Genomic DNA, 27,707 nt, shown 5'->3' on the forward strand with positions numbered 1-27,707 from the left:
CTAATCTGGGTGTAAGGAAGGTTACATCCCAAGCTAGTAGCAACCATGTCCAGACATTTCCTACTGTATATGCATTTAAAGAAAAGATGCTCATGAGTTTCCTGTGCATTCTCACACAAAACACAGGAAACATCAGAAGTGATCCTCATTCTGTGTAATCTATCACGAGTCAAGAGCCTTTCATTTGCAATCAGCCAACCAACGAAATTGTGACGAGGGATAGCCTCCTTAACCCAAGTGAAAGAGAACCAGGGAACAGTTGCAGGATGGGGTTTCAACCATTCATATCCACTTTGAATGGAGTAAGAGTTCTGATCATGTAACCACCAATCCCCTATGTATCCAGGAGCAAGAAGCTCTTTGATCCTACAGAGTTTTCTCCAAGCCCAACTACCATTTAATTGAGGATTATACTGACTCCAAGAACCAGCTTTGATATAAACAGAATGCACCCACCTGACCCAGAGGTGGTCCTTTTTCTGAGCCACCCACCAAATATACTTGCCCAAAGCAGCTTTGTTCCATTGAATGAGATCCTTGATCCCTAACCCACCATGTTTCTTCTCATTACAAATCTGGTCCCAGGAAACTAGGGCATTCCCATTAGCATTATCCAAACCAGTCCATAAGAAATTTCTGCAAATGCTTGTTATTTGCTTAAGAATGACGGTAGGAAGAACAAAAATTCTAGCCCAATAAGAATGAAGGTTGGACAGCACAGATTGAACTAGCACCAACCTGCCAGCATAGCTTAGTTTCCTACACCCCAGAGCCCTTATTCTCTTGGAAACCTTGTCAACTAAAGTAGAACATTCCAACACAGAGAGCTTCCTAGCAGCAATAGGTATGCCTAAGTACTTAAAAGGTAAAGTGCCCTGCACCATGCCAGTCACCTTTGAAACCTCATCAAGAATGGCCTTTTCAACACCATTACTGTAAATACTAGACTTACCCTTGTTCATTCTCAAACCAGAAGCTCTAGAAAAAGACTCAAAGGCTCTTAATAAACCAGTAATGGACTGTTTGTCCCCTCTACAGAAAAGCAACAAATCATCTGCAAAGGCTAAATGATTGAGTTTGATCCTACCACACAGGGGATGAAACCTGAAGTCCACATAATCCCTAATCTGATCTAAAATTCGACTCAAATACTCCATACAGATTACAAACAACAAGGGAGAGAGAGGATCCCCTTGTCTCAAACCTCTAGCCCCCTTAAAAAACCCAAAAGATTCACCATTAAGAGAAAGGGTGTAGGAAGGGGAAGTGATACATTCAGTGATAAGGTGAACAAAATGAGCAGGAAAATTTAAGGCATGTAGCATATCTTGAACAAAACTCCATTCAATGGAGTCATAGGCTTTTTGGAGATCAAGTTTCATAATCACTCTAGGGGAACAAGCCTTTCTATTGTAGAGTTTCACTAAATCCTGGCAAATGAGAATATTTTCCACTATATCCCTCCCCTTGATAAAAGCACTTTGAGAGTCACTGATGATATCAGGGAGGATGGCACTCAGTCTATCACACATTACTTTACTTATGCATTTATAAATGGTGTTACAGCATGCTATGGGTCTAAACTGAGTCACATCCTTAGGGTTATCAACTTTAGGGACAAGAGTGACCAGGGTGGAATTTACCCTTCAAACAATCTCCCATTACCAAAAAATCTGTCATGACTTTGATGATACGAACCAGTCACCTCCCAAGTATCTTTGAAAAATGGCTATTATAGCCGTCGGGGCTGTGGAGCTTTAGTGCCACGAGATAGCAAACATGGCTCTCCTAACCTCCTCCCATAACTTGACCAACAATAAATTGTGATGGGCCTCATTCAAAACTCTCCCATTTTGGACAACAGCAACACTAATCTTATCCACTTTCTTACTGGAGCCAAGTAGACCTTTGTAAAAGGAGACAAAAGCTTCCTGGATAGCAGCATTGTCAACACATAACTTTCCATCAGAATCAAGGATTTGAAACACTTTGTTGTGGGCTCTCCTCTGTCTGATTGTGGAATGGAAGAACTGGGTGTTCTCATCACCCAACTTAAGCCAATCAACTTTTGCTTTCTGGGCCAAAAATTGATGACAAGCATTCTTGGCACCAATATATTCCTCAATAAGATTCTTTTCCAGATCAATGAGCTCCTCATTCATAGGCTGACTGATAAGTTTCTCTTGAACAGTTGTGAGAGCAAGTTTAGAAATGTGCATCTTATTTTCAATATCATGAAATCTATTCTTGTTCAACAATTTCAACTCCTTCTTCAACTTAGTCAATTTATTGACTACCTGAAACATAGGGGTACCCTGCACATATTGACTCCAAATTCCATTTACAATCTGCTTGAAATTAGGGTCCAAAGCCCACATGTTGAAGTATTTGAAGGCAGGTTTCCTCTTAATATCCTCACCACAGAACCTGATGACACATGGGCAATGATCAAACTCTCCCTCAGGCATGAAGTAAGCATAGGATTCAGGATAGGCATTCATCCAATCAGCATTAATGAGGCACCTATCAATCCTACTATAGACCCTGGTATCCACCTCATGTTTGTTGTTCCAAGTGTAATAAGACCCAATGGCCTTAATATCAGTCAGATCACAGTGTAAAAGACATTGCTGGAAAGGTCTAATTTCAGCAAGAGTGACATCAGAGCCAATTCTTTCTAGAGGATGCAAAACATTGTTAAAATCCCCCCCAACTATCCAAGGGCCAGCAATTTGGACACTATATTGCCCTAAACTCTTCCACAAATCAGATCTTTGAGCCAACTTATTATAACCATAAACAATAGTAAAGTGGAACTGCTTCTGAGCCCCCCTATTAGTAATCTTTGTATGGATGGTTTGGGCACTAACATCCAGGATATCAACATCAAAAAGACCAGGATTCCATAACAGCCAGATCCTACCCCCCTCAGCAGCAGAATTATTGGTACAAATAGCCCAGCCAGAACATATATTATTTCTCACTTTATTCCAACTTTTAGGTTTTACCTTAGTTTCAACTAACCCAAATAGCCCCAAATTATTCTTATGCAAGAAGCACTTAATGTCCTTCTGTTTATTCAGGCTATTGAGGCCCCTAATGTTCCAAAAGCCTATATTAACCATGATCCAGCACCCCTCCTATTCCTCTACCAGACCCCTTACTCATGTGGGCAGATTTTTGAGCCAAGTTGAGAGCATCAAGGAAAGTAGGGCCTGAGACCTGATGAGATGATGTACCAGTCCCATCTTGCCTCATGACTCTAGTCACAATCCCTGCTGGAGTATGTGGAACAGTAGCTCTGGGTACAGGAGTGGCAACAATCTGTTTTCCCTTGTCCAGAGATTTTGAAGAGGGGACAATCAGTGGTGCCTTAGAAATAACCTTCCTCTGCCAGACCTGTTTGGGTTTAGCAGCCACAGCTTTCCTCCTACAAACCTCCTGAGTATGCCCAACCCCCTGACAAGGAGAGCATTTCACTGGAATCCAATCATATTCAACTGTCACTTTGTGAGTCTTACCCTTCTCATCATTAAATTGTAGAGAATTTGGGAAGGTTTGCCCTACCTGAACATCCACTAGGACCCGGGCAAAGCCCAGAAATGTCTTAGTTTTGGTAGATTCATCACATTTAACATATTCTCCAATCAACCCACTAATCTTCTTAAGACATTCCTGACCCCAGAATTTCAGGTCCAGACCTGAAAGCTTTATCCAAATAGGCACAATTTTAGCATCTGTCTTAACAAGGTCCACATCAGGAGACCATTCCTGAATGATGACGGGTTTATTGTCAAACATGAAGTGCCCCGCCTGAACAATCTCTTTCATCTTATCAATACTCTTAAACCTAACGATGAAAATACCATTAGGCATGAAAGAAATCTTATCAACTTCAGAATCTTTCCAAATACGCTTCAGATAACCAGAGAGTACATTCCAGGGGGGATTCGCCCCCAAAATATACCCATATAAAGCTGAGGCCCAGTAATTGATTTCAGGGAGAACATCCTCCTCAGAGAGGGTCAAAGTAACCTTACCAACAGCAGGCGATTTCTTCTTCGTCCGAACTTCCGTCCATTGGCCTTCGTTCACGGCAGGGTCCCCTTCCTCCTCCTGAATCGTCTCCATAGGTTGAGGCAGTTCCAGGGGGAGAACTATATGCTCCTCTTCCTCGGCATCAATGACTGTACTCTCATCCTCTAGTGTTCTAAGAGCATCAAATCTAAACTTAGACGCAGATCCTGAAGAATCGCGACTTTTATTTGCTGAATTTTTTGTATTTTTTGTAGATTTTCTTGTTTTTGCCATTGTTAGGGTTTCAGTGAAGGAAGAACAGTTTCTCTCTCATCGCGATTTACTTTTCACTTTTGATTAATTGCTTGCGCTTTGAAACATAAGATTATTCACTTAAAGTGATCTGACAAAATTAGGGTTTTCGACCCAAATTGTCGAAAATTTGGGGCTTTTCCCCCAAATGATCTTGCCTTGTAAAATTGACTTTAGAAATGGATAATTGGCACTATAAGGATCATAACCATGAGTTCCTTTCAAATTTTCATTGAGTATTGAGCATTTGAGTGAAATTGTGACGGTTTCACAGCTAAACCGTAAACTGCTTCGAAAATAGCCTTAGGATTGCCCATTTGCGACGAAACTTGATATTTGGAATCCTGGAGTGATGGTAAACTTCCTACCATCTTGAAATTTTGATTTGTGACGGCTTTTTCAAGACCCTTTTCTAGGGCATAATCGCCGTAATAACGAAATGTTGTCGAAATTTCGACTCAAACCCACGACTAGGCTTGAAATTAGACTTGACTTGACCCATATTACCACATGAGCGGTCGGGTTTTGGGATAAATGGCCAAAGATGGCGAGAAAAGAGCGATTTTTGGGCTTGGAAATCTCGAAAATCCCTTAACTAAGGCTCGCCGTCACTTGACGCAGCCTAATTTACTCTAATTTTGCAGGTGACGAGGCTTCTACATCAGGGAGGGGTCCCATTGACGTGGATACCGGTTTCGACCCTTCTCTTACGCTTGAGGAGGCGTTTGAGGAGGCTTTTGCTGCGATGGCGGCCGAGGAGGAGGTCGCCGAGGAGGAGGCTGTCGAGGAGGAGGTCCCGAGGCGGGCCAACGTCGGACGAGGCGATCGTCAGCTGAGGGGAGCACCCGAGTGGGCTGAGAGTTGGGATAGCGATATCTCATCTGGGCTGCGGAGAGTCACCTGTCCTACAGGACGGTGAAGAGCTTGGTAAATCTCGAATACATCATTCTCTTACCTTCCTTCTTTTGTCATTCCTTTTTTTCTCTTCATTCGAGCTAAAGATAGCTTTACATTGAATCAAAATAGGAGGCTGGGAACATCAGGTCCTTTTCTGGCTACACAACGATGATGGAGGCTTACAGGAGACTATCAGCGGAGGAGCGGACCATCATCGAGCAGGGAGCCTTTGGAGCCTTGGCGGGAGCATGGAGGGAGATCAAGGGGAGGAAGATTCGAGCTAACCTTAGCCTGATTCGAGCCTTTATTGATCGGTTCTGGGACACGACCTCGACCTTTCACATGCCTTTCGGCGAGGTCGGGGTCACCTTGGAGGACTACGGCATGATTTCTGGTTTGCCGTGTGAAGCAGAGGCTGTGGTGTGGCCGTCGACGGCCATGAGAGTGGACTCGACTGAGGCCAGGAGTTTAATCGGTTGGAACCTATCGGCGAAAGCTGCTACGATTCCTGGGTTAGTACCGAGCTCCTACGTCAGGGATTATTTTGCTGGCAAGACCCCGACGATGGTGATGATTGAAGGGAGGGAGGAGGCTCCTCCTCCTTGCACTGCGGAGCAGAGAGCTCGTCTGTGGCTCTGGTGGTTCTTGTCTTCACTCTAACTTGGAGACAAGGGGGAGAGGCTGTCGACGAAGCTTCTTCCTTTCCTTTCCGACTTGAGTGACCTAGGTCGTTGGGATTGGGTCACTCCTGGCTTTGCGGTCCTTACTCGCTACATGAGGGCCATGGTTCGTCCTGAGCTGGTGGAGAAGGGGACTTCTCCTGCCACTGTCGGCCTTGACTGTTGTTGGAGGTATGAACCTTCATCTTGTATCATTAAAGATCATTTCTTTTCCTTATCGAATCGCGAAAGATCGACATTAACTATCTTGTTTTACAGGCGTGGGTGTACTCCTACTTTCCGAGCTTCGCGCCCAAGAGGACGGAGCCGGGGGCGAGAGCTTATCCCGTTGTGAGGGATTGGGTGATGTGTCGTAGGAAGAGCAAGCGCTCTTCTCACGATGTCTGTCGACGGGATGTGAACGCCCTACAGCTGAGTGGCGTGAGTATCACTTTGCTTTATTTGCTTACTCATCACTTTCTTTTAGAAACGCTTATAAGAATAACCTCTTGTTTGCTTGTCTTAGTGGGTGCCCAGGCCTTGGGCGGACTACGCTGACATCCCTCCTTTTGTGGCTGAGGTCCTTCGACCTAAGAGCTCGAGCCGGTTGCTGCTGAGGACGTCGATGGGTCCAGTGTGGTACTTGGGTGAGCGTTTGACTCGCAAGTGCTCTCGAGACGTCTTCACGGTTCCCATCGATCCTCCTCGGACGATGTTTAGGGAGCCTTCCGATGCTGAGAGGGAGGCTGACTTGGCAGACGTCGGTGGCGACGCTCTCCTTCTTCCTGGTGAGGATTACTCTGCGTTCCTCTACCGGAGGTTGGCGTACTGGCCGGTCGTGGTAAGTGCTTTACTTTTCTTTCCGAGTTAATTCGAAAAAATGATGAATGATCATCGATTAAAGAAACCTTTTGGATTTTGCAGGAGGTTGAGGCGGCAGGCATCGAGCCCCCAGCGTACCCCGAGACCCTCGAGTACACTGACGCGGCGAGGATGACGACGATCTCCGAGCTTCGCGGCTTTGGCGAGGCAGTGACAGATGCTGGCCTGGACGAGTGGCAGCATCTGATTCGGAGGGTAAGTTCCTCAATTCAGTTAGCTTTTGTATAAGAATACATTTGTCCATTTTGTCCATTTGTTGAGAATCTTTGTTGAAAAGCAGGTGGCGCCATCTCGGTTCGTGGCTTTGTGGAGGGTAGTCAACCGGCTACGGGCTACCGCCGTCGAGGCACTTGCTGGTAGTCGAGGACGTCAGGTATGAACCTTTTGTTTGCTTCATTTTTTAGTTTTCTTCTTTCTTTGCATTTGAAATGATTGACATGAGCCATTTGTTTGTCATTTGCAGAGGGAGTGCGACTTGGAGCGTGAGCTAGCACGGTCCCAGGAGGAGACGGCTCGCCTGCTGAGGGAGTTGGAGGTCCGCGGCGCCGAGATTGCTGCTCTCGAGGCGAGAGTTACTGAGCTACGCGGCGACCAGTAGTAGTTGTTTTTATTTTTTTGTTGCCTTGTGTTGTACCACATACATTTTGTACATTTTAGGACTTGTATTTTGGACTTTGTGGACTTTGTTTCGGGCTCGAGCCCCCAGTTTGATGTACATATGACTTTTCATTTCGGATTTTGGTGTATATATGACGGCCTGAGTGCCTTTGTTGCTGGGTTGTGGCTTTGAACAGGTTTGGTAGATGATGGTTTACGTCGTCATGCTGCCGAAATCTACATAAAAACTGCACATGGAAAACACATATTTGTACATGTGGCCTAACTAGCGCAACACAAAGAGATGACTCGAAAATGCAAAAAAAAATTGCCGGAAAAGACCGGACGGTAGGGAGGGCTACCCCCTAAAAAAACGAAAAAAGAAACGTATAAGTGTGAAATGAAGTGTGAAACGGGAGTAAAATGATTCCCCCAAAAGAAAAAAAAAATAAAAAGAAATGGGTAAGTTTGAAACAAAATGGGAAATGGAAGTGAAATGATTCCCCCAAATGAAAAATAAAAAAGAAATGGGTAAGTGTGCTTGTTTGACGAAAATGTCGATTACGCCTTGAAAAGCGTGCCCACAAGATTAGGAAACTCGGAATATGGTAATTCGATGGAACTACCAAAAATAATAACCCATACGAATAGGAAATTATACTCAACGAAATTAGGAAAGATCCAATCGCGGAAAATCACATAAACCTGCTGAGGAAGAGGCGCAACATGAGCTGCGACCCTTCGAAGAGGCGCAGCAAGCGCTGCGCCATTTGCCCAGTGTGTCTGTTCTGACAGATTTTAGGAAACAGCTTTTAGTATAAATATAGACGTCGATGGAGTCTTTATTCACACAATTCTCTTCCGTCTTTCTTTCGTCTATTACACAACTCTTCTAATTACATAGAAAATTCATACAACATGGATACTTTGAAAATCCGTCTCAAAGAATGGACAAACGAATTCACAAATGTGGAGAAGCATGATATGGGTGCTTTCAACTTGGGGTCGATTTTGAGCTTGAAATTGGTGAAGGTTGTGAAACTGTTCTTGGATGCTTGTCTCGAGTTCTGAGACCATAATTACCACGTGTTTGCCATCCCAGGAGGTGATTTATGTCCTTTCCCTGAAGAAATTGCTGCCATTGGTGGATGGGACCCTGAAAACATGCCTGATATACCTACTAACTAACACCAGCAGACAAAGTTCGCGGTGGTAACACATCTAAATCAAAAACCCTAAAAATTATCAAAGATACAACATAACACAATTGAATAAGAAAAAACTTATCAAAAAGCTTACAAACAACATGAAAATGCACAAGATCAATTAGAATTCTCATATCAAACTCAAAACCATATAAATTATTGGGAAAAAAAATGAGAAAACAAGCAATTTTACAACAAAACATAAGTGCAGACGGACATACAACGAATCAACGAAAATGAAAAGGATATTAGATAAGAACGATAATGAAAACGCACCAATCAGATCTAGAAAACAAAATTAGTACTTACCAATAATGAAATTGAAGAGACATACGAAGATGAAGCGAAATAGACAACGAAATCTCCTTAATTGCTGACAAATTTGAACGAGGATAATGAAGATTGAGTTTGTAGCCTGCAACTTGAACGACATTGAACGAATTTGATGAAGACGGAATTTGACAAATTTGAACGAGGATGACGTACGTCGTTCTACTTTTTTTTTTGTCTTTTAGGGAGAGAAAGAGGAGAGGGAGAGTGATTCTCTAATAATGAGGGGATTGAGAGAAAAGTGAGTATTTATGAGTTGGACAAGATTTAATCTCAGCCATTCATTTTAAATGAGATCAATGGTCCAGGTTTAGAGGGGTAACTTACCACAATGACCCAACTCATATGATCTATATATATATATATATATATATATATATATATATATATATATATATATATATATATATATATATATATATATATATATATATATATATATATATATATATTTGTGGATTTTTCAAGTTTTCAATTTTTTGGCATTTTTGAAATGTTTCTAATATTTACAAGTAATATATACAAATGTTTATTTTGTGCAAAAATTTACAAATATGTACGGAGTAGATCTTTTCCTCCGCACACTTGAAATTTACATTGTCCAATGACGGATGAAGTGTGGTTATGAGGCATTTTTTGAAATAAAATAACATATTTTTGGGTTTTTGCATATTTGAAAATAAATAACATGTTTTTTTGTATTTTTAAATACTAGACTTTCCTCCTCACACTTATTTATTTATTTACATAAATTCAAATGGAAATAATTGTGTGGAGCAAATTTGAATTTGAAAGACATGTTTTCGGACATTTTTTTTGTTGTTTTTCAATTTTTTTTCTTTGGTTTTATATTTTAAGAAAGCAATTAAATAGAAATGCATAATTTAAATATGAACTACCCTAATGCAATCAAAACTAATGTAGTCTAACAAAATGCCCTAACTAAGAATGCAATAAGCAATTAACTACTTGCTAAACTAATGAACTAACCATATGAATAAACTAACTTAACTAAACTAAACTAGCTAAAGGCATATGAATAAACTAACTTAACTAAACAAAACTAGCTAAAGCTATCTAAATTTGGATACGACTGGTATACTCGCTCAAAAAGAGAGAGATTTTTGTCATTTTGGATTTTTCAAGAGGGGAGCAATAAAAACACCCGATAGCTTCTTGAGATAGCTAGATAATCAAGGGTGATGAGTGCAGGATGGTACGCACCGACTCAACTCTAGTCATTACGACTCAAAAGAAAGTGAAGCAAGATAAAGACAAAGGCAAGGCAAAGGCATTACGATACTAACACAACCATAACCACCAAACGGGAAAGAGACCGACATAAATAGGCAATCCAAGAACTACCCCGCATGACACTCTTTACTTATAAAAAGTAAAATAATCAACTAAAGTGTGCAAGAGTGAATGCTCGAGTGAACAAGCCACCAACAAACACACCACCTATTGATAAGGGTCGGGTGGAGGTGGGGTTGAAGGGTCTTGGCACGCTTGTTGACTCCTTAGCCGGAGTGCTTCTAGTTGCCTTAACATGTCGGCTTGGACATTACAGATGTCGTTGAGACGGTGGGATTTCCGTCTACTATAGAGGAGGGATGTCATGGCCATATTCCTTGTATCTCTCATATAGCCACGACTCTCCTCAAATATTCTATGATTTTCAAAGACTATTCGTCGGGTTTCCTCATTATAATCTTGAGTGCTCAAGCTAAGGTCCCGGGCCTCTCTTGAAAAGTTCGTTGTTTCCCTCATCATACCGAAAATATCATCCCGTTGATTAGAAGTAGGTCCTTGGTACGAGTATTGGTTTGGTTGAGATTGTTGTTGTGGTTGCGGTTGGTATCTAAATTCGGTCTTTTGGTTCATTGAAGCGGTGAAATCAAAGTCGGAAAAGAAGTCAAAGTTGGTGTTTGGGTTTTGTGGAGGGGAGCTAGGACGTTGGTCGGTCTCCATGAGGTTAGAAGACCCCCAACATCATAGGTAGAACGGTGAACCCCTCCCCTCTCTTGTTCTCGGGTATGGACTTCTAGTTGTGTTTGTGGTGGGGGTTGGTGACTAGGTCCCTCCACATTATTATGAAAAACTTGGGGTTGAGGTACCACGGGAACTTGATCAATCGGTTCCCTATCCCCCGGTCCAATCAAAACATACCCGTCTTCCCACTCATACTCCTCCTTTTTCCACTTGCGATTTACATGCTCATATTCATTTTCAAGGTAAGGCATCCCCCAATTCAACGGGTCTTAAATTGTGGTGGCGAGTTGGTTGGGCAAAATTATATAGCGGTCATATCGGTTATGGCATAGAATAGGTGACCCTTTACTTACCGAAGCCAAGGTAAGTGATCTTCCTCAAGCCAAATTCCTCCCTCCACACTAGCATGATTATGTTCAATTCCAAGTGAGGTTAGCAATATCGTTATAAGCCCCCCACAAGAGATTATAGGTCGGGGCTTAGCACTTATGCCAAGGAAGTGCTTGGCAAGGGCGGTGGGTATATAAAGGGATCGCTCACGTTGGAGAACGGCCTCTTGAATCAAGTGGAGGGCTAAGACACTACAATTGTAATGTGTCTCGCCCGAGGAGAATAGTAAGGAAGCTAGAATCCTTGCAAAATACCGAATTACGCTATTTCTTATTTTGACGGAGCTTTCCTTACCACTAGAAAACTCCGTCCTTCGGATAATACGCCTCCAAAAGGCGTTTTAGTCCGCAATGTTATCGTTTGTTTTACTTGGTCTATACCCACCCCCCGGACAAGACCTAAACCCGAAATGCCCCCCAAATCGGTTAGAGACATGCGATGGAAATTCCCTCCTAATTGAAACGAGGCGGAGGAATCATTATAGTCGTCTTGGAAATCCGCCTCGAAAGTAGAAAGGAATTCCGCCGCATGGGCAGGGTAAGTCAATTCTTTAGCATCATATATACGATAAAATTCATATCCTATGACATAATGTGCTTACCTCGCTATTAATGCCACTATTTCCATTGTCACCCCACAAGCCCACCTAGTAGGCTCCCATTGTTTTCCTATCAATCCCCTATTTACTAAATGAATAAGCATCCTCACAAATTTTCCCTGCAAAAAATATCTTTCTAAATAATGTAACTAATAACAATTATATATACATTAACTAAGAATGGTAACTAATAATTATAATAATTTATTTCATTAACTTATTATCTTTTCATTAAAATTAATCTTTTCATCAAATTATATTTTTTTTGACTAAACTCTAATCTATAATCTTTTAATTAAAATATTTTAATAAAAAAAATTGTATCAAACTATGATTTACTAAATATTTTACTGATTTTATTATTTGAGAATGACTTGACTCGTACTATGTATAAAACAAAATTATAAATCGTTTGAATTACTTTCTAGACAAAAAATTGAGAAAAATTTATAAATTGAAATTATTAGCTTTGCGGTATAAAAATATATTTCAACATGCTACTCAATTCTTTTAATTATTTCAGTTTCAACTTTTTATTTCTCAAAGCAAAATGCAATGATGAGAAAAATGAACAACTAATGAGATACCACTATTATATATCTAATTTAGTAGAAAAAAAAAATTAATAAGCCGTGCATTTAATGCACGGGGTCTAACCTAGTTTAGTGAATAATTTAAGGTGTTTGTTTTCACTAAAAGACACATTAAACTCGGAATTGTGAAAACGGGGTAAATGCTCCACCCCGTTTTCACAATTCCGAGTTTAATGTGCCTTTTAGTGAAAACAAACACCTTTAAATTATTCAGTGAATTAATGGGAAAACAATGGGAACCTACTAGGTGGGCTTGTGCGGTGACAATGAAAAGAATGGGCATTAATAGCGAGGTAAGCACATTATGTCATAGGATAGGAATTTTTCGTATATATGATGCTAAAGAATTGACTTACCCCGCTCTTACGACGGAATTCCTTTCTACTTTCGAGGCGGATTTCCAAAACGACTATAATGATTCCTTTGTCTCGTTTCAATTAGGAGGGAATTTCGGTCGCATGTCTCAAACCGATTTTGGGGGGAATTTCGGGTTTAGGTATCGTCTGGAAGGTGGGTATAGACCAAGTCAAACAAACGATAACATTGCGGACCGAAACGCCTTTTGGAGGCGTATTACCCGAAGGACGGAATTTTCTAGTGGTAAGGAAGCTCCGTCAAAATAAGAAATACCGTAATTCGGTATTTTGCAAGGATTCTAGCTTCCTCACTATTCTCCTCGGGGGAGACATACCACAATTGTAGTGTCTTAGCCCTCTACTTGATTCAAGAGGTCGTTCTCCAACGTGAGCGATCCCTTGATATCCCCACCGCCCTTGTCAAGCACTTCCTTGGCATAAGTGCTAAGCCCCGACCTATAATCTCTTGTGGGGGGCTTATAACGATATTGCCAACCTCACTTGGAATTGAACATAATCATGCTAGTGTGGAGGGGGAATTTGGCTTGAGGAATATCACTCACCTTGAATTCGGGAAGTAAAGGGCCACCTATTTTATGCCATTACCAATGACCGCTATATAATTTTGCCCAACCAACTCGCCACCACAATTTCAAACCCGTTGAAATTGGGTGATGCCTTACCGTGAAGATGAATATGAGCATGTAAATCGAAAGTGGAAAAAGAAGGAGTAGGAGTGGGAAAAGGTGTATGTTTTGTATGGACCGGGGGATAGGGAACCGATTCAACAAGTTCCCGTGGTACCTCAACCTCAAGTTTTTCATGATAATGTGGAGGGACCTAGTCACCAACCCCCACCACAACCACAACCAGAAGTCCATACCCAAGAATAAGAGGGGGGAGGGTTCACCATTCTCCCTATGATGTTAGGGGTCTTCTAACCCCATGGAGACCGACCAACATCCTACCTCCCCTCCACAAAACCCAAACACCAACTTTGACTTTTTTCCGACTTTAATTTCACCGCTTCAATGAACCAAAAGACCGAATTTAGATACCAACCGCAACCACAACAACAACCTCAACCAAACCAATACTCGTACCAACGACCTACTTCCAATCAATGGGATGGTATGTTCGGTATGATAAGGGAAACGAGGGACTTTCCGATAGAGGCTCGGGACCGTAGCTTGAGCACTCAAGCTTATAATGAGGAAACCCGACGAATAGTCTTTGAAAATCATAGAATATTTGAGGAGAGTCATGGCTATATGAGAGATACAAGGAATATGGCCATGACATCCCTCCTCTATAGTAGAGGAAACTCCCACCGTCTCAACGACATCGCTAATGTCCAAGCCGACATGTTAAGGCAACTAGAAGCACTCCAGCTAAAGAGTCCACAAGCGCGCCAAGACCCTTCAACCCCACCTCCACCCGACCCTTATCAATAGGTGGTGTGTTTGTTGGTGGCTTGTTCACTCCGGCATTCACTCTTGCACACTTTAAATGATTATTTTACATTTTAGAATAAAGAGTGTCATGCGGGGTAGTTCTTGGGTTGCCTATCTATGTTGGTCTCTTTCCCGTTTGGTGGTTATGGTTATATTGGTATCGTAATGCCTTTGTCTTTATCTTGCTTCACTTTGTTTTGAGCCGTAATGATTAGAGTTGAGTCGGTGTGTACCATCTTGCACCCATCACCCTTGATTATCTAGCTATCTCAAGAAGCTATCGGTGGGTGTTTTTATTGCTCCCCTCTTGAAAAATCCAAAATGACAAAAATCTCCCTATTTTTGAGCGAGTATACCTGCCATATCCAAATTTAGATAGCTTTAGCTAGATATTAATCGTTTTATTCTATTTTAGACTAGGTCTTTTTGGTTACTAATCCTTTTCTTGAGTGTTGTAGGTTCTTATTTGCATGGTTAGGAGGAACCGAAGAGGTCCTCCACTCGAGATTGATCTCGAAATTGAAGGCACCGCTAGGAGACTTAACGCATTACGAAGAAGGGGTTTGATAGAACCACCAAATGTTGAAGAACCTTTAGTAGTGGAAGGTGTTTTAGAAGAGTCGGGTAATCAAGAGTTCTTTGAGAATCCTCTTGGAACTCCCGAAGAAGAAATTATGGCCGCGGTTCCTATGAGAGACAATTTGGCTCCAAAGACAATAGTCAACCCAAGTATTGTAAAGCCGCCAATTCAAGCTAACAACTTTGAGGTGAAGGGTACGTTACTAAAACTAGTCCAAGGGAATCAATTTGGAGGAGGTGCAACCGAAAACCCCACCGAACATATAAATGATTTCTTGGATAGTTGTGAGATGTACAAGGCCAACGGTGTTTCGGATGATGTTATTCGCCTTAGGCTATTCACTTACTCCTTGAGAGGAAGTGCCAAGGAATGGCTCAAAAGTTGTGCCCCCGATTCATTAAGGACTTGGAATGATGTCTCAAAAGCTTTTTTGAACAAGTACTTCCCGCCTCAAAGAACCGCCAAGATCAAAAGTGAACTCCAAGGGTTCACTCAACTTGAAGATGAGACTCTCTATGAAGCATGGGAAAGGTATAAGGCACTTCAAAGATTATGTCCTGATCATGGAATTGGGGATGATGAGCTCATCAACAACTTTTGTGAGAGGTTGAACAATGAAATGAAGATGAATTTGGACTCTTGGTTTGGGTAAGGGAGCACTTAATAAGATTGATCATAAAACGGCTAAGAAATTAATTGAAGAAATGGCATATAGGACTTTCCATTGGAACAATGATCGACACAAGAGAAAAGGAAAGGCAAGTGTCGAACCGGCAAACAACATGGAAGTCAAGGGATTGATTGAGGAACTTAAGCAACAAGTAGCCTTGTTGAATTCTAGCAACACACCCAACAATTCTTCATCATGTAGATGCCAAGTGTATAGTTGTGAGTTTTGTGGAGATCAAGGGCATCCACCAAATGAATTCCCCTTGATGGTGGGAGAGGCAAATTGTATGGAGCAAGTGAATGGTGTGTGGGAATCAAGTCCGACTAGGCAAGCTTTCAACAACAATCAATATCATTCCAGAATCAGAGCCCACCCAAACTTCTCTTATGGGTCACAAAATGTCCTAAACCCCACCTTCCAACCAAAGTCACAATTCACACTCAATTTCTAAGCCCAAAAGCAAAAACAAACTTTTAACCAAGGACCACCCGAATTTCAAGGGAGGAGCTTTCAACCAAGACCACAATTTCAATCACTTAACGAACCAATCACACAACCCTTCCAACAAACCAACCAACCAACATTTCAACAAAACCAACAACCTCTCCAACAACAAGCACAACCAAAGTCCAACTTGGAGCTCCTGATGGAGCAATTGATGACCAACCAAAATCAATTCATCACTAGCTTAAATCAAAAGCAAGAAGAGACCACATCCTCAATTAACCAACTGAGGAGTCAAATGCAAGCATCTCAAAGGATAACGAATAATCAAATTTCACAATTGGCCTCTCAAGTTAGCCAATTGCAAAGCCCAAATGGGTGATTTTCAGGTAAAACCGAGGAGAATCCAAAAACTATCAATGCTATACACTTGAAGAGTGGTAGGGAGTTTTAGGGTCGTGCACCTTTGAAGAAAAGAAAGGGTAGTCAACCGGAGATTGTACTTGAGCCACCAAAAGAGGTTGAAGATGATCTTGTGGAAGTTGTTGTGGAGACACCCATGGTGATTGATGAACCTACCAAGGTGATTGAAGAACCCAAGCAACAAATTGTGAAACCATATATGCCACCAATCCCATTTCCTCAACGGTTGGCAAGGGTAAAGCTTGAGCAAAAATATGGGAAATTCATGGATATGATGAAGAGAATGAGCATCACAATGCCTTTTATTGATGTTATCAAAGAAATTCCAACATATGGGAAATTCTTGAAGGAGTTGATTTCCAACAAGAATTACGTGGATGCCTCAACAACGGTGAATTTGTCTAAAGAACGTAGTGCCATTCTAATGAATGAGTTACACCAAAAGCTTGAGGATCCGAGGTGTTTCTCCATACCATGTACTATTGGAACCGTTCAAATAGAAAGAGCTCTATGTGACTTGGGGGCAAGCATTAGCCTCATGCCTATCAAGATCTTCAAAAAATTGAAAGATTTTGAACTTTCACCAACTAGAGTTTTCTTGCAACTTGCGGATAGATCGGTGAGGTATCCAATTGGCCTTGTGGAAGATGTCCCATTCAAGGTGGAAAAACTTGAGATACCTTGTGATTTTTAGGTAATGGATATCCCCGAAGTTTCAAACATTCATATCATATCAGGGCGCCCTTGCCTCGCTACGGGGGTGCCATAATTGACGTGAGAAATGAAAAGCTCTCTCTTCAAGTTGGTGAGGATAAAGTGAAGTTCTCTTTGAATAAGGCTATGAAGGAGCCTTCGGAAGAAAAGTCTTGCTACATGATTGATGCGTTGGAAGAATGGGTTGACATGAAACAATCTGAAAAAAACAAGAGTTTACAAGGGTTTCTTGAGGGTAAGGTGAAGGATTGCAAGGAGCACCGGGAATATGCTTTGGCTATGGAATCAACAAATGTTCAAGATTCAAACAAGAAATTTGAGAACTTAAGGAAGGACGATAACATTGAGGAGAGATCCATGCCTCCTCAAGTGGAATTAAAACCTCTTCCCTCTACTCTCAAACATGCTTTTCTTGGTCCTAATGAGACTTACCCCATCATTGTCAATAGTGCACTCAATGACATTGAACTTGAAAAGTTACTTGTTATTGTGAGAAAATTTCGGAATGTCATTGGGTACACAATTGATGATATTAATGGTATTACCCCTTCTTTTTGCATCCACAGAATTTACTTAGAGGATGAGGGCTCGTCATCTATTGAGCCCAAACGTCGCCTTAATTCTAACATGAAAGAAGTTGTGAGAAAAGAAGTTCTCAAGCTACTTGATGTCGGGATTATCTATCCCATTTCGGATAGTAGGTGGGTTAGTCTGGTGCATGTGGTGCCTACGAAGGAGGGAATGACGGTGATTAGAATTGATAAGAATGAATGGATACCCACTAGAACCGTGACCGGGTGGCGCATGTGTGTGGATTATAGAAGGTTGAACAAAGTCACCCGGAAAGACCATTTTCCACTTCCTTTTTTGGAGCAAATGTTGGAGCGTTTGGCTCAACATGACTACTTTTACTTTTGTTTCTTGGATTGATACTCGGGATTTTTCCAAATCCCTATCCATCCAAGTGACCAAGAAAAGACCACCTTTACGTGTCCTTTCGGCACATATGCATATAGGAGAATGCCGTTTGGGTTATGTAATGCCCCTTCGACATTTCAACGTTGCATAATGTGAGAATAAAATTGAAGTATCTGATCACGCCACTTCATTTAGAGCCATGTAGCTTCAAGGGAACGGATAGTAGCAGCTTTGTTGAGCAAAGTTTTACTAGTTAAGCATCGGGCAAAGAATGACCGAAATATTAATATAAACAAGTAAAACACACACACACATATACAATAAATTTAAGATTTCTAAAAGGATACTCCCTCCGATCCAAATTGTAACACTCACCTAAAATGGACGAACCACACCAATGGACATACCATATTTGGCATGAAAAATGACTAAATTACTCTTACATCCACTACCAATTTACAACTTTACCATTCACTCACCTACTCACCAACCGATGTGGCCCCAATCAAACTTTCCTACTTTACCCCTCACATTTCCACCTTTTCTTAAGGGATGTGCTTTTTCACATACGTCTTTTACTCTTTCACATACGATTTTTACGATTCTACCCTTTTCATTTTTTCTTTCTCTTTCGCAAAAACAATTACCCACGCCTCCTTCACCACCAGTGGCTGGCCACCCCACCTTCGTAACCTACAAACACCAGTCGGCTACCTAGTTCAACCAACAGTGACAACAATTAGGTCGGCTTTGCCATCAATCACCCAAACTGTAACTAGAAATTAAACGACCCATTCCCAAAACCATCAACAACAACAAAAAATCTTATTTCCTCGGCTCAATCGCTAGAAGAGAATAACATGAAGCGGAGACACAACGGACAATGAACTTATGAACAAAAAACTTGAAAAAATGTTGTATTTTCCACAAAGATTGTCATGATTGTTGCTCATTTGATGATATCCTGCCAACGAATTCATGAACAAACATTAGTGCTGATTACATCATCATGATTGGTGCTCATATGTTGATGACGACGCTAGTTCAATTCTATCGCAATTAATTGGTTCAATTTGTTAATTGATTTATTTATCGATTAATTCATCGATGTTCCAATTCTTATTTCTTTCCGAATGTAAAAATCTGTCTAACGTGTAAGTTATCATGTTTGCGAAGTAAGATTCATCGTTCAAATTTTTGGAGGAATTGGATTAAATTTTAGGAAAAATGTTGAAATAGGGTTAGGTAAGGAGGGTAATGGATGGAAAGATAATAAAAAAGTGTATGTGAAAGAGTAAAATCCGTATGTGAAAAAGTAATTCCGTTTCTTAAATAACTCAATTTTCCTTATGTTACAATCTGTGATTAGAGGGAGTATAAAAAAACATGCATTCGAGTCAGAGCAAAGCCTTGTACAAAAATTTACATAAAACTTGAACAATTTGACAAATAAAGAGTTGTCATCAACAAGCCATTACATGCCCCATGTTTTTCGTAATTCCAAGTCAAAGAAACAATGTAGATTGATAACATAAATGGCCCAACAATTAACCAAGTGAACTAAACCAGCATATCATCAATAATGCAGCCAACTAATTACCCAATTTCCACCAATTGTCAAACCCCAAAGCAAAATACTAGCACATAGTCTCATAATAAGAGGCTATATCTACGCGAATGGTTATACCGTATACGATGGTAAATAGCAAATAAATGTTCGGAAACGTCATTCTTGTTGACAATTATGTACTGAATTCTATGCTTGACTACGGCCCATCATAGTATTTCGAGAACACACATAAAAGAGTTATGATGAGATGAAAAAAAAGGATAAACATAAATGTCAATATACAAATTGGTGTAGAAATTTACCTTAAAATATTGGTAGATGTATTTTTCTTTCTTGATGATGACGTCAATTGGTTCCCTTTCACCCTTTCAGAATGAAAATTAGGGAAAACGGGGAGGTTTGTCGTTTAAGAAAGATTTAGAGGGAGGGTTTTAAGGAGTTGTAGTTTGGTAACGAGATGCATAGTTTTTTTTTCTTTTCTTTTTATTAGGTTTTAGATAGTTAGATATACTATAAATTGGCCAGTTCTATAATGCCAATATACACCTGGATGTTGTATCCTATTTGTGGATAGATTACTACGAGTATACTAAACAATATGACAAAGAATTGAAGTATAACCAAGGGCTTTCTATGACATTGCAGAAATCAGCAGAATTATAGAGATTTTACAGCACGAAAGGTTCAACAACCTGCTTGTAGAGTTGTAGGTCTAATCCTTCAACAAGAAGCCTACTACCCCTCTAATCTCCTCTCAAAGCCACAACATAAATGTTAAAATCGATTGAAAATTCACAAAGAAAACGCAAATGTATAACTGGATTACACTTTAAAATCATCCTAAACGAAAGGCTTAGACAACCAATACAGGGTCGAAAATAAGTTTTACTAAGCTATGTTCCATGTAGTCGAGGACAAATGCGCATGGTTTCTACTGTTGTGGCAACAGTTAAAGGAACTTCTGGCTTTTTTAAAGGGTGTAGATTAGATTTCATAGCAGTCAAGACATTGCTACATAGCTACGGTCAGCCAACAAACAGAAGTAGACTGATGTTTAACTTATGCTCTACAAATTTACTTGTCAGTCACAGTTCATAACAACGAAAAGTAGGGAGTGCTAGAACCTGCAATTAAACTAGTTTTGAACAGAAATGTTAATCTAGGCATCCATCACCAAATTTTATACTTAAGTGTCCTAGTTTTCTAGCCGAGTACGATTCACACATCAGTTAAGCAAAAGGTCAGAGGCAGTTAAACAGCAGAGGGTCTTCCAACACAATCGTACTATACCAGTTGGTTTGCATTTAGGTTTTGACGGGTTATACACTTATACATGCAGGACAAATGGAGAAGACGTGATACCCTTCATTCTGTATCCATTTCAATATTTACATCTTCCTCATAAGCTGGAGATTTATTTACAGTTCATCTCTTTTTCAATAGCTTATAAGGACATCTTCAGCTCAACATTAGTCATATTCAATACGAATGAAGGGCATTTTTCATCCGATTCATTTGTCAATGAACCTTGAAATGTGAATTGGGAATGTGCATTTTATGCCTACATCAGTTTAAATTTTGAGATAACTAAAAGTATACAAAATCTAGGTCACTAGAGGTGATTAAAATGTTAACATGAAAATACACGTAAAACTAAAATGAGAATTGTTGTGTTACGATACCTTGAGTTCTTCAGCACCACCAGTGTTAAAATCTGAGTCGTCAAACATGGAAACAACTCAATCTATTTGCTTCAACATCTGACATACCTCATATTGCATTGCCAGAACACTATTCTTCACATCGGAAACAACAGCAAGCAACAATAAAGGGTTTCCCAATATTATTCACAAAAGATACTCCCTTGGTCGTCATAAATAGTTTACCTTTGCTCTTGGATCGATTATTTATCCAATCAAAATGAAGAAGATGCCATATACTCTGCTCCATATCCTTTGCATAATAACAAGCTCTCTGAATACATTTCCAATTCCAATTCTACATCAGGGCTCACAAATTGTCCAAGCCTCCGTAATTGGCAAGTAGCAATATTATAGGACTTGTTCCGATAAACAAAATAGCCGCCATCACCCTCGTAATACAATATCCTTGCTATTTCTCTTGAACCTATTTGGCAAAAAAAATTAGAACCATCAACACTTGAAGGTCCTAAAAACCATTGACTCCACTCCCTCTTTCCGCTCTCTTGCTTCAGCACCCAGATCACAGAATGTACAGAAGAAATACTGAAAATCGCTAGAAACTCCCCAAGAAGAAACAAAAACCTTGTTGTTTCTGTTTCATTTAATACAATCGGCAATTCCAAGAACTCAAAATTTTCCGTATCAAAATCAAGGGAAACAAGATGAGTTGGTTTACCACCCATCTGATCACTAATATCCCCATATGGATCATTTCCAAGCCAGTGAACTGCTCCTTCTGAATAATACGCATTATTTGGCGGACAATAACAGGCCTTAAACATACGTCCAAAAGTCGAACAATCCATTTTCAACCCATTATTCCTAACAACCCATTGTTGATCACTAAGTGTAAAAACTGCAACACACATCTCAGTTTGCCTTAACATTCGAGTACCCTTAAATGAGATAGCGATGACTTTAAAATCCTTACTCCGAGGCGCGAATCCAAGTACAAAGTTAGTCTTGCACACTAGACAGGGATGAAGGGGGCAAGGGGGAAGTAGCAGCGATTTTCTAATACTCGGGTTACATATTCTAATCTCATTGTACTTGGAATTTTGAAAACCACACATTAAAACTAACGAATTACATCTTCCCTTAAAATGGTATCTTTCAGAACTCCTAAAAACATTACAAATATTTCCAAAAGTGCTAACTTTACGAAGTGTCATCACACATCCATCAAAATCAATGGATCTCGAACTCCGGATGAATAATAAATTAGCCGAATTATATCGATTGTTTTTGTTATTGTTGCAAAGTTGAAGATGCATGAAAACGAAATCAGGGTGATCAATAATGGAGCACCAAGATTTACATACGCACCTGAATCTTAATAGTGTTTGGGCGGGCAAATTTGCGAGAATTTGAGTCAGCACTTCTGGCGGTATGTAATTGAACTCCGATGAATTTGATGATGATTTCATCACCTTTGTACTTGTCATTCTTTCAGATAGACTTTTTTTGACTGCCGGGAGAAGTTGATGATGAGTGAAATCAGGGTTCTAAAATGATTCGTCAAGTTCTATTACTCCCAAGTCCTGATGATGAGTGAAAATCAGGGATGGCAATGGACCAGATTTAGGTAGGGTCCGATAGGATCCAGATCCACATCCGCTACACGAACGTTGGATCCATATTCGACCCATATCCGGCGGATCCAAATTTTTCAGATCCATATCCAGATCCATTTTCAAATAAGTGGATCCATATCCAACCCATATCCACGGGGTCCGAAAAATTAGGATCCATATCCTACCTATCAGGGTCCGGATCCGCGGATCTGGATAGGGTCTAAGATCCGTTATCTCTAACTTATAACTTGTGTACAGTGTTTGTGCAGTGTTAGTAGGGATAACAATGGACTGGATCTGGATAGGGTCCGATAAGATCCAAATCCATATCCGCCACACCAACGTTGGATCCATATCCGACCCATATCCGGCGGATCCAAATTTTCCAGATCCATATCCAGATCCATTTTCAAATAAGTGGATCCATATCCAACCCATATCCACGGGGTCCGAAAAATTAGGATCCATATCCTACCCATCAGGGTCCGGATCCGCGGATCTGGATAGGGTCCAGAATCCGTTGCCATCTCTACCTCCAAGTCCCAATTAGATCTGGCAAACGGGTCAATTGGGTCGGCTCATTTCGAGTCGGTCAGTTCGCCTCTTTCATATTATTGATTTAGTTTGGGTTGGGAGTTGCGACGGCTTTCGAGTTTCGGGTATGTTAATGAGGTCATTTTTGAGTCGGGTTATTTCGGTTATGGGTTATCGGGTCAAAGATTAAGAGAGAAAAAAGTATATTAAATATTATAAACTAGTGTAGATCCAGCACAGATGCGCGGTAATGTAGACCTTTTAATTTTTAGTGTATTAGTTATAGATTTTAGATTTATATCTCGCGAATTTTTATAAAAAATAACTACTATTAAAATTAATTAAAAGAATTGAATAATTCCATAAATTGTATTTTTTATGAAAATATTTTAACTACATCAAATTTTTTTAAAAAAAAAAATTTCGTCACGAAGTTAATAATAGGAGATACAGTTTTTATGTATAGATTATTTTAAATGGAAAATTAGTTTTAATAAATGAAAATCTAATTTGTTTTCATATATAAGTTTGAGCACTTTGGAGGGAAAATTTTAGAGAAGTTGTATTCTCTTAATATATATATAGGAGGATTTATACTTTTATAGTTTGCATCTCATTAATATTTATCAGTTCACTCAATTATATTTTGATATGAAACAAAAAAAAAATTGAAATGGAAAACTAATAAAAAAATTTATTTAATTTGTGAATTTTTTTAGTGAATGTTTTTTTGTCACGAAGCTAATAGTAAGAATGTGTCAAATTATTCTCTACAATAATAATTATTGCATTACTGAAAAATTTAGCAACTTATACTTTATAATTTAATATTAATTTTTATTATTTTAATGAAAAACTCATAATTTTGAATTTATTTAAAAAAAATTAGAGTTTATTTATAAGAATATATTCATTGAAAAGAAAATAATGTAATGAAAGGAAATTTTATTTATTACCTTATTTAGCTAGATGCTTTTTGGAGGGAAAACTAAGAGAATTTTTATTCTCTTAGTAGCAGGGGGGATTATAACCCATTTTTATTTTAGTTTTGATAATTGATTCTTTGTTTTTCAACGTAAATAATACTAAATCCCCTATTAAATAGTCAATTCATGTCTTTTTTATTTAACTAAAGTTATATTTTGTTAAGTCATTTTAAGGTCAGGTGGTTTCGGATCAGTTCTCGAGTCTGGTCAATTCTAGGTTAACAAAGCTCCGGTAATGTTAGGGCGGGGTCGGGTTAATTCGGATTTCGGGTCATATTCGGGGGTTATAGTTCGTGTCAATCTCGGGTCTCGGGTAAGTCTTTTCAGATCAGTATGGTTTTGCATATCTCCTCCAAACAAGGTAAGTTGAGATGTCATGACCTTGTTGAGTCATCCTAATCGACGGTTAACAAAAAATTAACATGACCCTTTTGTAAAATAGGTTAAGTGATGACCTCTTTTTCTCAACTTTACGTGTTTGTTAGGCTAATAGCCTATTAGGTGGCTCCTTTTAATTGGCTTGACTCAAATAAAAAGGACAAAGGTAAATAATTGGAAAGGTTGAAAGGTGAAAAATGATTGAGTTGATAGGTGGTGACCTTTTGGATGTGAGGTGTAAATGGGTAAGGTAGATAAGGTCGGATTAAGAATAAAAATGGGCGTGGACAAATTAACTTGACTATTGCTTGGGGATGTTCTTAATTTAAGGATTTTCTCACTTATAAGTTTAACCCCGGACTTTTTTGTATTTTAAGGTTTACTACTTTTTTTGATAAAAAAAAACTTTAATCGGCTATAATATCTCTTTACTATGAGTAGGCCTGTCAAAATTAACTCCACCAGAATGACCTGATCCGAAAAATTCGACCTGACATCCGAATTTAAGACTCTAGGCACGAACCCGAATTGAATGGACCCAATATAACTGACCTGAATGTTTATTGTTGCATACCGATTATTATAAATAAAAAAACTTGATAATAGTTTACCCTAAATGGCTTGGCCCATCTTGACCCGACCTGACCCAAACTCAGCAAACTCGAAATGGACCCGGCTCAAACAAACCGATCTGTTTTGTAATACTCTATGTGAACCGAAGACGTTATTCGGGTGGGGTACCCCATTGAAGAGCTCCATTGACAAGCTTAAATGACTGATGTTTAAAGGGATTGAAAGTACTACTCATATCAACAAAATGCACTTTCTTTTTTTGGTCAGTGCAAAAGAACTCCACAGTTAAGCGTCAGGCTGAGAGTAGTCTTAGGATGAGTGACCTCCTATGAAAGTTCCCAGAATGCGCATGAGTGAGGACAAAATGCGTTGAAAATGACCCGTGTTGATCTGTGGGTCAAGTATATAGCTTGTCGAGCTATCGTGAGTAACCGCTCCCGACCCAGGGTTTGGGCCGGGGTGTTACATGTTTGCCAAGTTTAGCCACAAGTTTATAAAATGATAATTTTGTTCAAACAAATATCTCGTAAAGGACGTGAATTTGGATAGAAAGTTCATCGTTTTTGAACCCCTGGCAGAAAGTTTGAACTCCTGGCAGAAAGTTATGGTTAGTGAAAGTTTTTTTTAACCGACTATAATTCCTTACTACTAATTCAAAAAACGGTTATTTTTTTTCGCAAACTGAATATCTCGTAAAAGTCGTAATCGATGTGAAAAAAATTATCCTTTTCTGAATTTGTAGTTAGGGTTGAGCAAAACCGTATCGGGTATACGGTTTTTAAATTCACAATTTTGTCGATACGGATCCGACCCGGTTTTCATATACCCGGTTTTTCGGTATATCCGGTTTTCGTAAACCCGGATACAGATTTCAGTTGTTTGTTGTTCAATTTATTGCATACGCGATAAAACCGGTACACCCTAACTTAAATTTAATAATATGTTACATACTAAAACACTACTACAAATCCAGGCAACCACAACGGCCCTTTAACAACGCTTATTCACGAAAATCACCAAAAGACATTGTAGAATGGATAATTATCTTTGCGCGAAATTTTACTAAACTTAATTACAACGGTTATGTGTTGTTAACCGTTGTTATTAGTTTTAACAACGGGTCAATCTTGCACAATCGTTGTTAATATAAAAACTAATAACAACAGTTTACTCTATAATACATTATAACCGTTGTTAATAATTTGGCGCAAAATTAGTGAAAAGTAATTACAACGGTTATATTAGAACCCGTTGTTAATACTTTTTAACAACGGTTGTCAAAGGAATCGTTGTTAATATATTATCTAATGACAACGGGTTTACGTGTAATAACCGTTGTCAATACTTTAACACAATATATACCACACAAACACAGATCAGCTACAGCCACAAACACAAACACAAACACAAACACAAACACACAACCACACTCTTTCTCATCGTCTCTTTCTTATCGTCGCTTTATCATCTCCGTCACTATTGTTGTCATCGTCTCTTTCTTTCTCTAATTATCAGGTATATATCTATCGCTTTATGGTTTTAGGTTTTGTCATCTCCGTCATTATCGTACTTTCTCTAATTATTTTATTTGCATGTGTTTTTCTCTGTCATTGTTCTTCCTCTAATTATTATTCGCTTAGTTTTTCTGCGTTTATTAGTAAAACAAAGAAGATAAAATAAAACAAAGAAGATGATGGAGAGGATAGTAAAACAAATCCACATTTAACCCTTCACCAACACGAGCACCCGCGCCACCGCACTACACCAACAACACCTTTTCGACTGTTAGTCCACCACCAACACTCCCTACCGCCACTTAAAAATTAGCCAGCACCACCCGAGTACAACAACCAACCCTTTCATCACCTAGACCGACCAAATAAGCCACTTCGACCACGACGATTCTCCTCTTTCCGACTACTCAAAAAAAAAGAAAACTCCAACTTTAAAGACTAAAAGTGCAGTAAGTTGTAAAATCTTTGAAATCACCCTGAAAAAATCCTTGAAATCAAAATCCCCAATTATGCCTTGACATAATCTTCAATTAAGAGATGAATATTGCCTCAAATAAAAGTGTAGTAACTTGCAAAATTTCAATCGTGATGGTCAGAAAAGGCGTCTACAGTAACAAACCAAGCTCACCAATTCAATACTTAGTGCTTAATTACTAACAAAAAGAATTGGGGATTTTAGGGGAATTTTTAGGGTTTGGGATTTGATTTTTTTTGGATTGGTTCAAAGTTGGTATCTCATTGAAGATGTTATTGGTTTGCAATTGATTTTTCAGGAAAGCTAAGGTTTAACATAATGATGATGATGATGATGATGATGATGATGATGGGAAGATGTTATGTGTAG

General features: G+C 39.5%; 2 protein-coding genes, 1 long non-coding RNA gene and 1 other non-coding gene across 4 annotated transcripts; 1 reads left to right on the top strand and 3 right to left on the bottom strand.

Moving 5' to 3' along the window:
- Positions 1-1,757: 1,757 nt before the first annotated feature.
- LOC141589895 (uncharacterized) lies at positions 1,758-4,311 on the bottom strand. Its single transcript, XM_074410515.1, has 2 exons — positions 3,123-4,311; positions 1,758-3,019 (listed from the first exon to the last, which is right to left on the bottom strand). Exons 1-2 carry the CDS (start codon positions 4,309-4,311, stop codon positions 1,758-1,760), a joined length of 2,451 nt encoding a protein of 816 aa, XP_074266616.1.
- Positions 4,312-15,325: 11,014 nt separating this feature from the next.
- Positions 15,326-15,432, bottom strand: LOC141593277 (small nucleolar RNA R71). Its single transcript, XR_012521377.1, has one exon. It is a non-coding gene; the product is annotated as a small nucleolar RNA R71 (small nucleolar RNA).
- A 1,103-nt stretch (positions 15,433-16,535) lies between these two features.
- On the top strand, positions 16,536-17,093 carry LOC141589896 (uncharacterized). The gene has a single exon (XM_074410516.1). The coding sequence runs from the start codon at positions 16,536-16,538 to the stop codon at positions 17,091-17,093; it is 558 nt and encodes a 185-aa protein (XP_074266617.1).
- Positions 17,094-21,077: 3,984 nt separating this feature from the next.
- Positions 21,078-22,835, bottom strand: LOC141591992 (uncharacterized). Its single transcript, XR_012521015.1, has 2 exons — positions 22,631-22,835; positions 21,078-21,728 (listed from the first exon to the last, which is right to left on the bottom strand). It is a non-coding gene; the product is annotated as an uncharacterized LOC141591992 (long non-coding RNA).
- Positions 22,836-27,707: the final 4,872 nt, after the last annotated feature.

This window comes from Silene latifolia, chromosome 7, assembly GCF_048544455.1.
Source record: "Silene latifolia isolate original U9 population chromosome 7, ASM4854445v1, whole genome shotgun sequence".
NCBI classification, from domain to species: domain Eukaryota; kingdom Viridiplantae; phylum Streptophyta; class Magnoliopsida; order Caryophyllales; family Caryophyllaceae; genus Silene; species Silene latifolia.